The sequence below is a fragment of the Equus przewalskii genome, chromosome 23, assembly GCF_037783145.1.
Source record: "Equus przewalskii isolate Varuska chromosome 23, EquPr2, whole genome shotgun sequence".
NCBI classification, from domain to species: Eukaryota; Metazoa; Chordata; class Mammalia; order Perissodactyla; family Equidae; genus Equus; species Equus przewalskii.
In genome coordinates, this window is record NC_091853.1 from 3290166 (window position 1) to 3302415 (window position 12250).

General features: G+C 46.5%; 1 protein-coding gene across 1 annotated transcript in view; it reads left to right on the forward strand.

The window, feature by feature from the left end:
- Window positions 1-302: 302 nt before the first annotated feature.
- The window catches only part of MPZL1 (myelin protein zero like 1), a 56489-nt gene continuing 44541 nt past the window's right edge, over window positions 303-12250 (forward strand). The window contains exon 1 of the mRNA XM_070591499.1: window positions 303-553. Coding sequence (XP_070447600.1) covers window positions 463-553 — 91 coding nt within the window. The 5' untranslated portion in view covers window positions 303-462. The remainder of the gene's footprint in view (window positions 554-12250) is intronic.

Genomic DNA, 12250 nt, shown 5'->3' on the forward strand with positions numbered 1-12250 from the left:
CTGAAACAGAGGCGCCGACAGACCCGCCGAAGCCCTCGGCGAGGAGAGACAATGAAGGATGGGTGGGACGGGACCCTAGGAGAGCAGGGGAGACGCCGGCGGACCGTGGGGCCGGCGGGGACAGCCAGCCACGCAGGCAGAGGACTCTCGACGGCAGCCTCCAGCGCCGGGCTAGGGAGCCGGGGCGGGACCGGGAAGGCGGGGCCCGCCCCACGAGAGGGGTGATGGACAGGCGGCCTCCCAATCGCGTCCTTCCAGGGCGCGCGGGGCAGCCAATAAGCGCCCGGCCGAACCGGCGGGGCTCGGGCTGGGCAGACTGCTGGCTGGCGGCGGCTGGGGCCGGGCGAGGGGAGCGCGGCGTGGCAAGCCCTCGGTGCGGCGGCGGCGAGTCCCGAGCCCCCTGCCCCGAGCCGAGCCGACCGCAGAGCGCGCCGGGGCCAGGGGCGCGGCGGCGGGAGGACGATGGCAGCGCCCGTCGGGGCCGGAGCCGTGATTGCGGCCCCACACCGCAGGCGCTGGCTGTGGTCGGTGCTGGCGGCGGCGCTAGGGCTCTGTGAGTGAGGCTGCGGCCGGGCTGGGCTGGGGCGAGGGCGGCGGGCTCGCGGGTCGGCACACGCCCCTCGTGGCCGGCGCGGGCCCTGCGCGCGGTGGGGACAGGGCGCCGCGGTGGGGACGGGGCGCGGCCTCGCCCTCGGCCCGGGAGCCCGCCGGCGGCGAGCGCGCAGCCTTTCTTCCCCGGGTCCCCGCGTGCGGAGGAGGGGAGCTCCCCAGCTGCCCCTGCCCGGGGGGCGGCCGCGGCGCGCCCTCGCTGGGTCTCCTGCCCCCTCCGCACGGTGACTCGGGTGCCCCAGGCCCGCCTGCCGTTCTGGTTCAGGAACCCGGAGTTCTGGCGTTTCCCACCTTTGGGAGGCTGGCGGAAGGTTGCAGCTTTTTCATTTGCAGGGCCTTTGTGGGTTTGTTTCCCTGTTTAGGCGAATGTTCGGTTTTGCGTCGTAAGTTCCATTTCCAATGCTCTCCAATCCGGTTTTGAAGCCTCAGTGACGGAAGAGTCCTGGAGTCCTGTTTGTCTCGTCTCTGTAGTCTGCAGAGCACCAAGAAGAAATTCGCATTACTTCTGGGTTAGGCTGCAAAGATCGGGGAATACCATTGAAATGACCTGGCTTAAAAGGATTTGGTCACTTCCGTAGTAATTCCCCACATAGTCACCGTAGTTTGACAAGACACAGGACATTAAAAAGCACATTTTTTTTTTAAAGCACATTTTCTTTTTCTTGCCAAATTCCGTGTGTCAGATTTAAGGTAAACCTCAGTCTCGATTTATTGGATTGGATGAGTTCTATGGACGTGTGAAGCGGTGTCTCCCATAGGACTCTTTTTGTGTTGTTCGAGGCAGAATACTTGTTGCTGTCTCAGAAGGTGGTTAAGTAATGGTTATAAACAGGGCCAGCTCCTCAGAAACCACGTAGACTTTTTCATTTCCTTTGTTTCGCAAAATGTCCGTTGCATCACAGTGTCTGAATACGGGTTTCGTCAGTAATTTCTTTCATGGAAAAGTCCTTAATGTAATCTTTGGACCCAGGGAAAACGTGGTTTAACCAATGATTCCATGGGCTGTAAAGCATAGCTGTAGAAGCGTGTCCACCCACCCGGGTTGACAGGTGACGGTAAGCTTTGTATATATAAGACACAATCCAGCCTGTATAAATGTCTCTTCTGAAAAAGAAAAGTTGAATGTGTGGAGTTTTTGTTGGTGATGGTGGAGATATTTGTGTTTAAGTGAACACGTAGGGAATAGCTAAAAGTCAGGTTTATCGCAAAGCTTGTGTGCTTCAGACGTAATGATTATGCATGAGAGGTCAGACATGGCCATTGAGGGGGAAGCAGTCAGGGAGATGGTAATTAAAGTCAGGGTATTAAAAGTAGCAGGACTGAAGTTCTAAATATAAATGGCTGCTAATAGGAAACGATCATCAGAATAAAGCTCCATACCCCTTGGACCTGCCTAGCTCTTCAGTAGTGAAAGGTGGATGTTGGTATGTGCGAGTCAGCAGCTGATGTTATTGGGTAATTTCAGAAGACAACCCAGTGTTTCTTCTTGCCAAGTCACCTTTTCCTGGTCATGGATGCTGTACAGATTAGTTCATGTTTTACTGAAAAGCTTCTTGAGTTTGATCCAGACACAGTTATTCAGCAAACATTTATGAAGCACCCCTTTAAGTATTAAGCACCAGAAATATTCTGGGAAGGATTGTCCCTGCCGTCACAGCAGTTCCAGTTCAGCAGGGGAAACACAGTGTGATGAGGAATCTAAGAAGTCTTGATAATGGGGTGCTGTGAGAGCGCTAAGGAGGGTCGTCATCTCAGACCTCAAAGTTCCGGCTCCTGGAGAGAGGGATGCTTACGCTGAGTAGGCACTGGGGGAGGACACAGTGTGTCCAGAGTCATGAGTGACCCTGTTGTGGGTGAGTGTGGTGGAGTTTGGAGTGTATAAGACAGATGGTGGGAGTTGAGGCAGGAGAGCCAGCCAGAGGCACTAACTCACAATGGACCTTGTTTGCTGTTCAAAAGGCTGGATTTTATCCTAAGGGCTGTGGGAACCCTGACGAGGATTTCTCTGCCTATTGAGATGTGAAGGGTGGGTTAGGGTGGTGTGAGGCTGAAGAAACAGAGGTCTGTTGTAATAATCCAGAGGAGGGTGATGAAGACCTGAATTAAAGTAATGGGACATACTCATGAGCTAGTTAGAAAGTAAATTTGATCAGGCTTGGAAATTGATTTGCTGTGGGCTTGAAAGAGGAGTGTAAGATGATCCTAAGGTTGTGAGCTTGGGAAGCTGGGCATGTTTTTGGAAAATGGGGCTTTTCACAGATGAAGAATATGAGAGGAGCGAATAAGAGTGTTGGAGGAAGAAGAAGATGACATTACTCTTGGATATGTTGATTTTAAGATGCTGTTGAGACATCCCAGTAGAAATGCACAGAATCAGTTGGGTAAAAGGTTCTGGAGATGAGGAGGACGTTCTGGTTGGGAATACAGATGTGGGAGGCTTTTTGTGGCTAGCAGTTTGTGGATTGCTTGGATGAGGTCACCATGGGAGAGAACATTGAAGGAAATAGTGGAGGGCCAGCGACAGGGCCCTGAGAAGGAGGCTCATGAGTAAGAGAAGAACTGGAAGAGTGTGGTGTCTTAGAAACCAAGAGAGAATGAAGTTTTAAGGAAGAGGAAGTGGTTAGCAGTGTCGGATGAAAGGAGATTGAATACAGTCAGGATTCACTGTATGTGGCACTTGGAATGTCTTTGGTGACCCTTGGATGGGAAGGAGCACACAGTGTAGGAAGAATAAATCTCAGTGATTTGCACTGCCTATTTCAGTAAGTGGCACCACCGACCATCTAATTGCTCAGCCCAGACACCTGGGATCCACCCTCGATTCCTCTCTGACCTTCTTCCCTCCGCCCCATCCAGTCAGTTCATCTATCTCCGAAATGCATCTGGAATTCACCTCCTTTTTTTCTATCAGTGGTGCACTTCTAGCATTTTAGTCAAAATTACCATCATTTCTTGCCTATGTTACTGGGATAGTCAGTCTCCCAGCTGGTCTCCTCATTTCCCCCTCTTATCTCTTTTTAATCCATTTTTCACGTAACTGCAAGAATGATTTTTATAAAAATGCAAATCAGATCATGTCACTTTATTGTCAAAAGTTCTTCATGGCTTCCCACTGCACTCGGAATGAAATCCCAGTGTCTCCCCATAACCTACAGTGCTCTCTGTGACCTGGTTTCTGTCTGCCTCTCTGGTTTCACCTGGCACCACTGGCTGACTGTATTCAAGCCGCGCTACCGTCTTTCTGCTCTTTGACAGGCCTCCCCACCTCAGGGCCTTTGTACTTGCTGTTCCTGCTGCCTGGTATGCTCTTTCTCCAAAACTGTCCACGCTGGCTCCTCTTCATTGGTGAGGTCGGTGAGGTCTTGGCATAAATGTCATTCCTCAGAGAGGTCTTCTCCAGCCACCCTAATCCAGAGGAGTTCCCTGGGATCATTTCCTGGCCTTTTGTTTATTTCCTTATTGTAATTTCTAACTATGTGGTTTGTCTTCTCTTTTTTCCTCCACTAGAATCTAGGACAGAGATAGTGTCTATCTTGTTTATAGAAGTATCTAGTACTTAGTATAGTGGATATGATAGGTACTAATAAATATTTGTTAAACGGCAATGAGGCATGTCTTCACAACAGTTCATTAGTTTGCAATGTGTAGTTAGGATGTAGCCTGGCACATAGTAGGTACCGAATAAATATTTGTTGAAAGAAGAAATGTTTTTTCCAAGTGTGATCTCATGCATTATCTGATTATTTTCACTCTTTTAGGACCATTTCATATTTCTTCAGATGGAATATGTTAACATTCTTCGAATACTTTAAACACTGTAGGGTTTTTTTAGAATTACTGGTTATTATGTATTTAAATTATTTTATCACGTTTGTTGTAGATCTAACTCTTTTATCAATAGGACTTTTCTCTTTTCCAAGGCTTGTTGACCAAATTTAGACTTGAGCCACTATCTCTGTCATTGAAAGGCCCCAGATCTCATCACCAACTCCTTCAGCCTTTTACTTATTTATCAGTTGGGATAATAAAACAAAACTTAGTCTTTTTTTTTTAATATTCTACCACTTGTTTTTACCATAACTCCAGGTTATGGTAATTCACTAGGTTCAGATGCTGCCAGAAGAAGAAATAAAGACAAATATTAAGTGAAAGAGAGAGATATGGGAAAAGTACATAGAATGTAAATGTGTGTTTTCACTGAGTCTCTATCTGTGTGTTCGACTAAGTGAGCCCCTCGCGGGCACCAGGCGGTTTCAGGTCCCGTGGATGCAGCAGGGGGCCTAGATTCCAGTGGGATGTGTCAGACAGGGTGCACATACTCAAAGAAATAATGCACACCAAAGGAAAGATTGAATTCCTGACACTCACCACTTTTAAAAAAATATGATTCATCTACTATGAAGATTTGCAGTAAATAAAAAAAACAGAGTATACTTATTTGTGTCACAAAATAGTTACTTTTTAAACTTACAAAGGATACATTATGGGATTTCGTTAATGGTTGATCTTTCCTCCTGAGTTTTAAAAATGTAATTTCATTGGACAAACCTGATATAGACAGTTTTTCAGAAATATTGATGCCTCCCCTCCATCTAGTAAATGCTGGTCTTCCTGCTAAATATTTCTCACTTTCCTTTCCGTCCCCACTGAGGTTGAGTCAATTCAGCCACAATCACTTCTGGACGATTAGAATCTTCTAACTGCAGCCTAAGGGTGATTTTATTTAAGTTGTATCTTTTGTCTGAGAATTTGAATTCTCTGTATAGGACATGCATCTCGTGTGTACCCCAACCTTGGAGAGATTTTAATCTTGCTTTCTAAGACCACTGGTATCACTTTAAAAGAGAGAATAAATGGTTTGCTTGGGCACAGAATTCATTGTAGATTAGTTTGGTCTTTAGCCTCTGTCAAAAGGAATTTAATTATTAGAAGAACTAGAAGCATCTCCTGAGATCTCAAGTATGGTATGGCTCTTGGTCCTAGGGCTGGTGAGATATGAAGCCTTCATATATCTTCAGTGATATTCCTTTTTTCCTTTCCACTCTTATTTTACCAAGTGGTTGGCATTAGCAATGCCCTAGAGTCCCGACCAACGTCCTTGGACTTCTGGCTGCTGTAAAAAGGCAGAGGTCAGTTGACTGTCTGACCATTCGTAGTGCCTAAATTGGGAAATTGTATTTGTCTCCTGGGCCCTTTATATCTTTGCCATTAACCCTTTTTATGTATTCATTATCTTTAAGAATGCACGTGGCTGCTGAAATTTTTCATTCATTTATCATTTTCCCTTGGTCCCATTAGGCCTTTATCCAAGAACAGAAGGATGACTTCATTGATAAATTCTTGTAATTTATTCTTTTTATTTTTTTCTTCCAAACTCAGAGTCTCTTTAGAAATTATGATCCCTTATAATGCCTCCAATCTACTGTCAGGGCCTGTAGCTTAAGTAGTTTTCTAGCAACTGTGACACATTGTACCCAGTTCTTAGGTTTAACTATATTCATGCGTTGTTATGCAAAGAACATCATAGAAGGTACTTACACAAACCTAGATGGTGTAGCCTACTACACACCTAGCCCATATGGTACTAATCTTATGGGACCACCGTCGTATGTCATATGTGCAATCCGTTGTTGACCAAAATGTGGCTATTTAGACATAAAACTAAGTTCATGTTATTCCTTTTGCTCTACCCTCATTTATTGAGTGCTTACTATGTGCTAAGCAATTTATATGCATTATATCATCTACTCCTTACAACTCTGTGATAGTTATTATTTTTATTAATTTTACAGATGAGGAAACTAAGAACCAGGCAGGTTGTATAACTTGTCCAAGGTCACATAGGTGGCATACGGTAGAGTTGGGACTCAAGCTCCAAGCATTGGTTTGCAACCACTCTGCTATATTACAGAATTTCTCCTTTAAATTCTCTGGCTGTTTTGGGGGAGGCTTCCAGGATGTCATAAATGTTAACAGAGAGTTCTTTAACTGACCCGGGTGCCCCCAGTTTCCTCCTTTGTGTAGTGGTGTTTGTGCCAAGAACCCAGTGCCTTGATGCCAGTGACTCCGCCGTGGAGTGACCAAGCTGCCGTGTCGACCATCCTCACTGACGGTGCAGGATCTGTTTCTGCCACCTGGTGCTCTGCTGCTCCTCAGGGACTTTGAATGATGTGCTTCTTGTAGCATCTCACTCTCACGCTGCTCCTGCTGGCTAGGACACGGGATGAGTCCACGTAACCCAGTGTCTGACACCAGACTGGGCTCAGAATGGTGCCCTGCCCACCTCGGGGCACTGCCTGTGGACCACACCGCCCAGCCTCTCCTCTTCTCTTGGCCTGGGTTCTTCCCTGCAGGCTGCGCAGCTCCTCCTGCAGTCAGATCCCGGCAGGCGTCCCTACAGGTCATCCAGACAGGCTGAGGGCGTTCAAACTGCTGCTCCTCCCCCGTGCCCTTCCCTGGCCCCCACCCCGTGGCAGAGGTGCCGTGGCCGTGCTGCCCTGCAGCCCCGCACAGGCAGGAGCCCAGCCCTTGTCTCTCAGCTAGTGGGGACCATGAGTCTTGATCACTTTCAGCTGTTTTTTCCAGTGACTGCACATGCAGAAGAACCCCAGTGAGGCCTGCTGAACTTGATGCACCAGAGAAGTCAGAGTGCATTCACAGCAAGCGGAGGTGGTGCCGATCTGTAACCAGGTTCTAGTATATCGATTTCAGAACAGAAAATGCTGAAGGGCATTCTCTCATTTTCATTTCAAATATGGGTTCACAGTCTCTTATCAGCCATTCCAAAAATCCAAAAACCAAAGGTTTTTTCTCAGTTTGAGAAACTCTTTTGGCTGCAAAATTCGACCTGAACTAATGAGAGGCTGTTTCTAATCTTGATCCCACTTGGTGTGACTAATCATGTGTTTCGCTACAGAAATACTAATATGTTCGATTATGGGAACCGCCCTAGACCCTGCTGGGCTGGGAGAGAATATATGGTATATGCACTGTATTAATTTTCAGAAATCTAAGAAATTCTACCTTCTGAAACATCTGGCCCCACGGCTTTTCGATTAGAGTTTGTGGGTCTGTACAGTATTTTATCTCAAATTTTCTTCTCCTTAATACTAAGAACTGCAAAATACAGTTTAGTTCTTTAAATAGTTTGGTACGTACAGCCAGTGGCTTGCCATTGAAACTCCTTCATTCAAATTTCTTTCTTGATTTATGCTAGTTTGGACCTGGCCTCCCCTTTATTCACAGGGTTCTGGGTCTGTAAACTGGCTCAAGTCTGGGAATTGATTGAGGGACTGTGACTTTCTGATTTTATGATTCAAGTTAGACTTGTGTTTACTTGACTGAAAACTCTTCTGCTCATACAGATCAAGTCAGAATTTAGTAGGCTGCCCATCTAGTTCACTCCCAGATCACACCACGATCAGCTGGCCAACCCATGGGTCTCTGCGAGTCAGACTGTTCGATTGCTGCCTCGCTGTGCTGTCCGTCATGGTCACCGTGCCCACCTTCTCCTGCCACTCCAAGATCCAGTTACTCCCGTTGCATTTAGGTTCCCCAGCTCAGTGGTAGCAGTTCCCACTGTGAGGTCTGGCCTACAGAGAAGAGCAGTCACCGAGCTCTTGAGGACTGCTGGGCTCCTCTCACAGTCATGGTGAAAGATGTGTCCTCCGGACCTTCCCAGGGTGGGTGAGGAGGTCCTAAGTGACAAGTCCTCTCTAACATCCCCCTTTCCCTAAGCCTTTGAGTCCCTTCCTGTGTCATAAACCAAGGCAGGTCTGGCATTTCAGGTTCATTTACTAGGAACCACTTTGGGTCCATGTTTCAGCCAAGGAACCAAACAAACTGTTACGTCTCTTTCTGATTTCCTGAGTGGCAATGTTAAATGCAGAATGTCTGTTTGGTGGGCCCATGTCAATAATTCAGCCTGACCCACCTTGCTGTTCCTTCCACCATTATCGCACACCATTGTTCCCACACATAGTTCCTGCATTTCTGTTTGTAAAAACTAGAAAAATAGTAGTTCCTTTGGAGTGTAGCACGCCTCCCCGTGGGTCACTCTTTAGGGCCTTCTCTGACTTGAGTCTCATAATAGTCTAAAGGAAAGAGAGGTGGTGGGGATGGGGTCCTGAGGAGAACCAGCAGTGTCTTTCGTGGCGGCTGCCTCAGGAGGGCATTAAAGTTTCCTCAGGCAAAGCAGGGTTAATCTCAGATGAGGCTGGAGCGGTTGCTTCTGCCGACAGAGAAGACTCGTCAGTATTTAGGGGTTCATTGTCCCTGAATTCTTCAGGGTCTTCCCACACGTCCCCATTCCAAGTTTCAGGGTCCCACTCCTTCCCAGTCGATGCCCTCACTTGAACAGTGGACACCCTGAGAGGCTGGGAGTTCAACTTCTGTTGTAATGCGGCCGCTCACAGGGTGAGAGTCCGGTTGGGTTTGCAGCAGTGCAGCTATAGGAGATGGGGTCTCTTTTGGGGTAGCTATAGAAGTTTCCTGGTCATTATGTGGCATTTGAGCTGGGAATTCAAATTCCTGAGCTCGTCCTTTTCTTTCCCCACTTTGTCTGGTGACATTAGGAGCACTCAGCCAATATCATTATCCTGGTTAGTAGGACAAAAATATTCAAAGGTATTATATGCATGGACACCCAGAGCCTTGGTTTTTATAAATATTTGATTAGGAGTATCCAGTAGTGACTTTTCACATATCTATTTCCACATCATGCCAGGGAATGTCAGTGCTCTCTTTACTGCTGGAAACAGAGTCACTAGTGTCTTTAAATCTAATCAGATTTGAGAGCTGCTTCTAGAAACCCCAGAACCAATTCAGAAAACTCATCCTTATAAGATTCTTTTCTTCTAGAACCACTCTTGGTACCAAAATTAGTCAGGGCTCTCCAAAGAAACAGAACCAGCAGTATAGATAGAAAGATAGATAGGTAGAAAGATGGATGGATGGATAGATATTTATTTTAAGTAAATGGCTCACACAGTTGTGGAGGCTTATAAGTCTAAAATCTACAGGGTAGGTCAGCAGGCCAGGGGTTCATGGAAGTGTTGTAGTGCAAGTCCAAAGGCAGTCTGCTGGTAGAATTCTTTCTCAGGGGAGGCCAGTCTTTGTTTCTATTAAGACTTCAGCTGATCGGATGAGGCCCACCTGCATTATGGAGAGTAATCTGCTTTATTCAGAGTCCACCAGTTTCACTGTTACTCTCATCCAAAGAACACCTTCATAGAAACATCCAGAATAATCTTTGACCAAAGATTATTGGTCCAGCCAGTGGCCCAGTTCAGTTGATGCATGAAATTAACCATCACACCAGTGATGAGTTATAAAAGATAAGCCGTACGTGGAGATCCCAAATTGTTGATTTCCCCTGTTCATAAACAGATCTATTCTTTGTGATCCGTATTCTGCCTCTACTCACCTGTTTGACACTTTGCTAAAGCCCATCTGTTATTGCCAGATCAGCTGACCCATTTCAGGCCTTTTCTTTCTGGACTTCTTTGCTTTCCTTGACGCTACTGACCACTGTGATCTTATCTCCTTTGCCTTTATGACATTGCTTCAGATCCTCCTCTCTCTTCCCTGCCTGCTCCAAGCATTCCTCCTCTGCCTGTGTCCCAGCATTGGTTTTCCTTAGGTTCTGCTCTCAGCCCCCTGCCAGTCTCACCATGTGCTCATCTTTGGTGATCTGGTCCATTTTTGTTCTTTTTACTCCAATCTGTATCTGGTAGATATAGGCATTCAGTAAGTATTTGTTGAATAAATGGGCACTCCCAAATGTATCTCCATTGTTCTGAACTGCAGACTGTTACCCACTGACCATATCTATTGGAATGTCCAGAGGCATCTCAAACTCTGTATTTAGAGCAGAGGGTGAAAGAAAACAGGGAAGCAGGTCCTTCCAGAGCTTGGGATCTCGAGATCCAGGGAGCAGTTAGACCTCATCTTTGTAGTCTAGACACTGGATTTGACAGTGATATGGCTCACTGGGGAAGCTGTCTAACCAGGCTCTCAATGGCATGATATCCAGTAAGAGCATAATGTCAGCTTGTTAACTTCCAGTGAGCTGGTGGGCTAGAATGCTTCAGTAGATTGGGTTGTTAGTGCATTTTTCTTCCCAGGCAAGAACAGATTATCTTCACAAAATTGCCCAGGGATTATGGGAGCAGCTCAGTGGATGTTGGATGGCCACAATGGCTATGGTCATCAAGCCACATTAGCCTGAAATGCCCCTCTCTCCATGGAGGGAATATAACGACAGATGCGCTGGACTGGCTAAGTCACCCTCTTCGCTGGGCAGTGCTGCGGCCTGCTGACAGTTACGCTTTAGACATGAGGATACAATCCAGAAACCTCGATTGGACTTTAGAGTTTCCTGCATCTCGACTGTCTTCCTGGACAGAATGGATTATCTCTGCAGATGCCCAATATAGTCCACTGAGTGCTGATATTTCTTGTTTTGAAATTCATCCCTTTTTTTTCTTGAAATAATCAGTTTTATACCAGATTTCAAGATATTTGGTATACTAATGTTAAATGAAAAGAACATTGAGTTTAGGGGTCAGAGTGCACAAAAATGAACATAAGCACAGTAAATACTTAATGTCGACTAACAACACAATAGCACAAAATAAAATAAGCCTGTGATGGCTCACACCATCATTTGCTGATCTCCATTGCTCTAGTTTGTATCCTTCCTACTATTTATAAGTGAAAATATATTATGTTTTTCCTTATGTGTTTACTTTGTCTCGGCTTTCCCACTGGAGTATAAATCTCCACTAGAGCCCAGAGAAGTGCCTGGGACATGGCAGGAATTCATTAGGTGTTTGTTGAATGTATTTGTTGGTGGTGGGCAGAGTCTTGCTATATTTTGTTAAAGGTTTGTTAGTTGAAAGTTTTGAAAGAGAGGGGCTTTTTGAATTTTCAAAGTAAAAATTAAGACTCTAAAACTCTGAGGTGTGATTTCCCTTATGTGAATGTGAAAATTGAGCTCTACAAGTCTCTGGAGGCGCTGCCTTCCGTAAGTGTTGCCTTCGCGCGCAAGAAGCCCCAGGGAGCCCGAGAAGCAGCTGTACACCCGGGGGAGGCAGCCAAGAACTTGTTTGGTACCCAGCTCTCAGAGTGTATCTGGGTTACCCTTCCGTCCTTCACGTCCCTGTTGACCACAATCCCGTGCAGGAAGTCAGTCCCTGGGTGCATGCCATCCTGGAGGAGTTGTTTCTTCCCACACTGAACATCTGCTCTGGCCATCTCTCCTGCCCTCTTGTCTTCTCTGAACCTTGTCCTTACTAGAAAATGCACCACCTCCAAAATCGCATCCCGCTCTTCAAGCCCCGTCTCCTTCTTACAGTCTCACTGCAGCACTTTCTGGAACTCATAAAACTTCTGATTCCTCCCCACCCTCTTATTTACACACGAGTCACTTGCTGGCTGCTCCTCTCCCTCTCCAGCCTGCAGTCCATGGTCCATTGTTATAGTCATGCCCTTGCAAATACTCCCACCTCCCTGTCCCTTGATTGTGCTCCCCTGGCCTGCCCTCAACCCTGGGGAAGCCCTTCCATCTCTTCATCTCCTCAAGGATGTTCTTTGTTATTGCTTCTCTTTGGGTCATTCTTATTACAATACAAATGTGCTC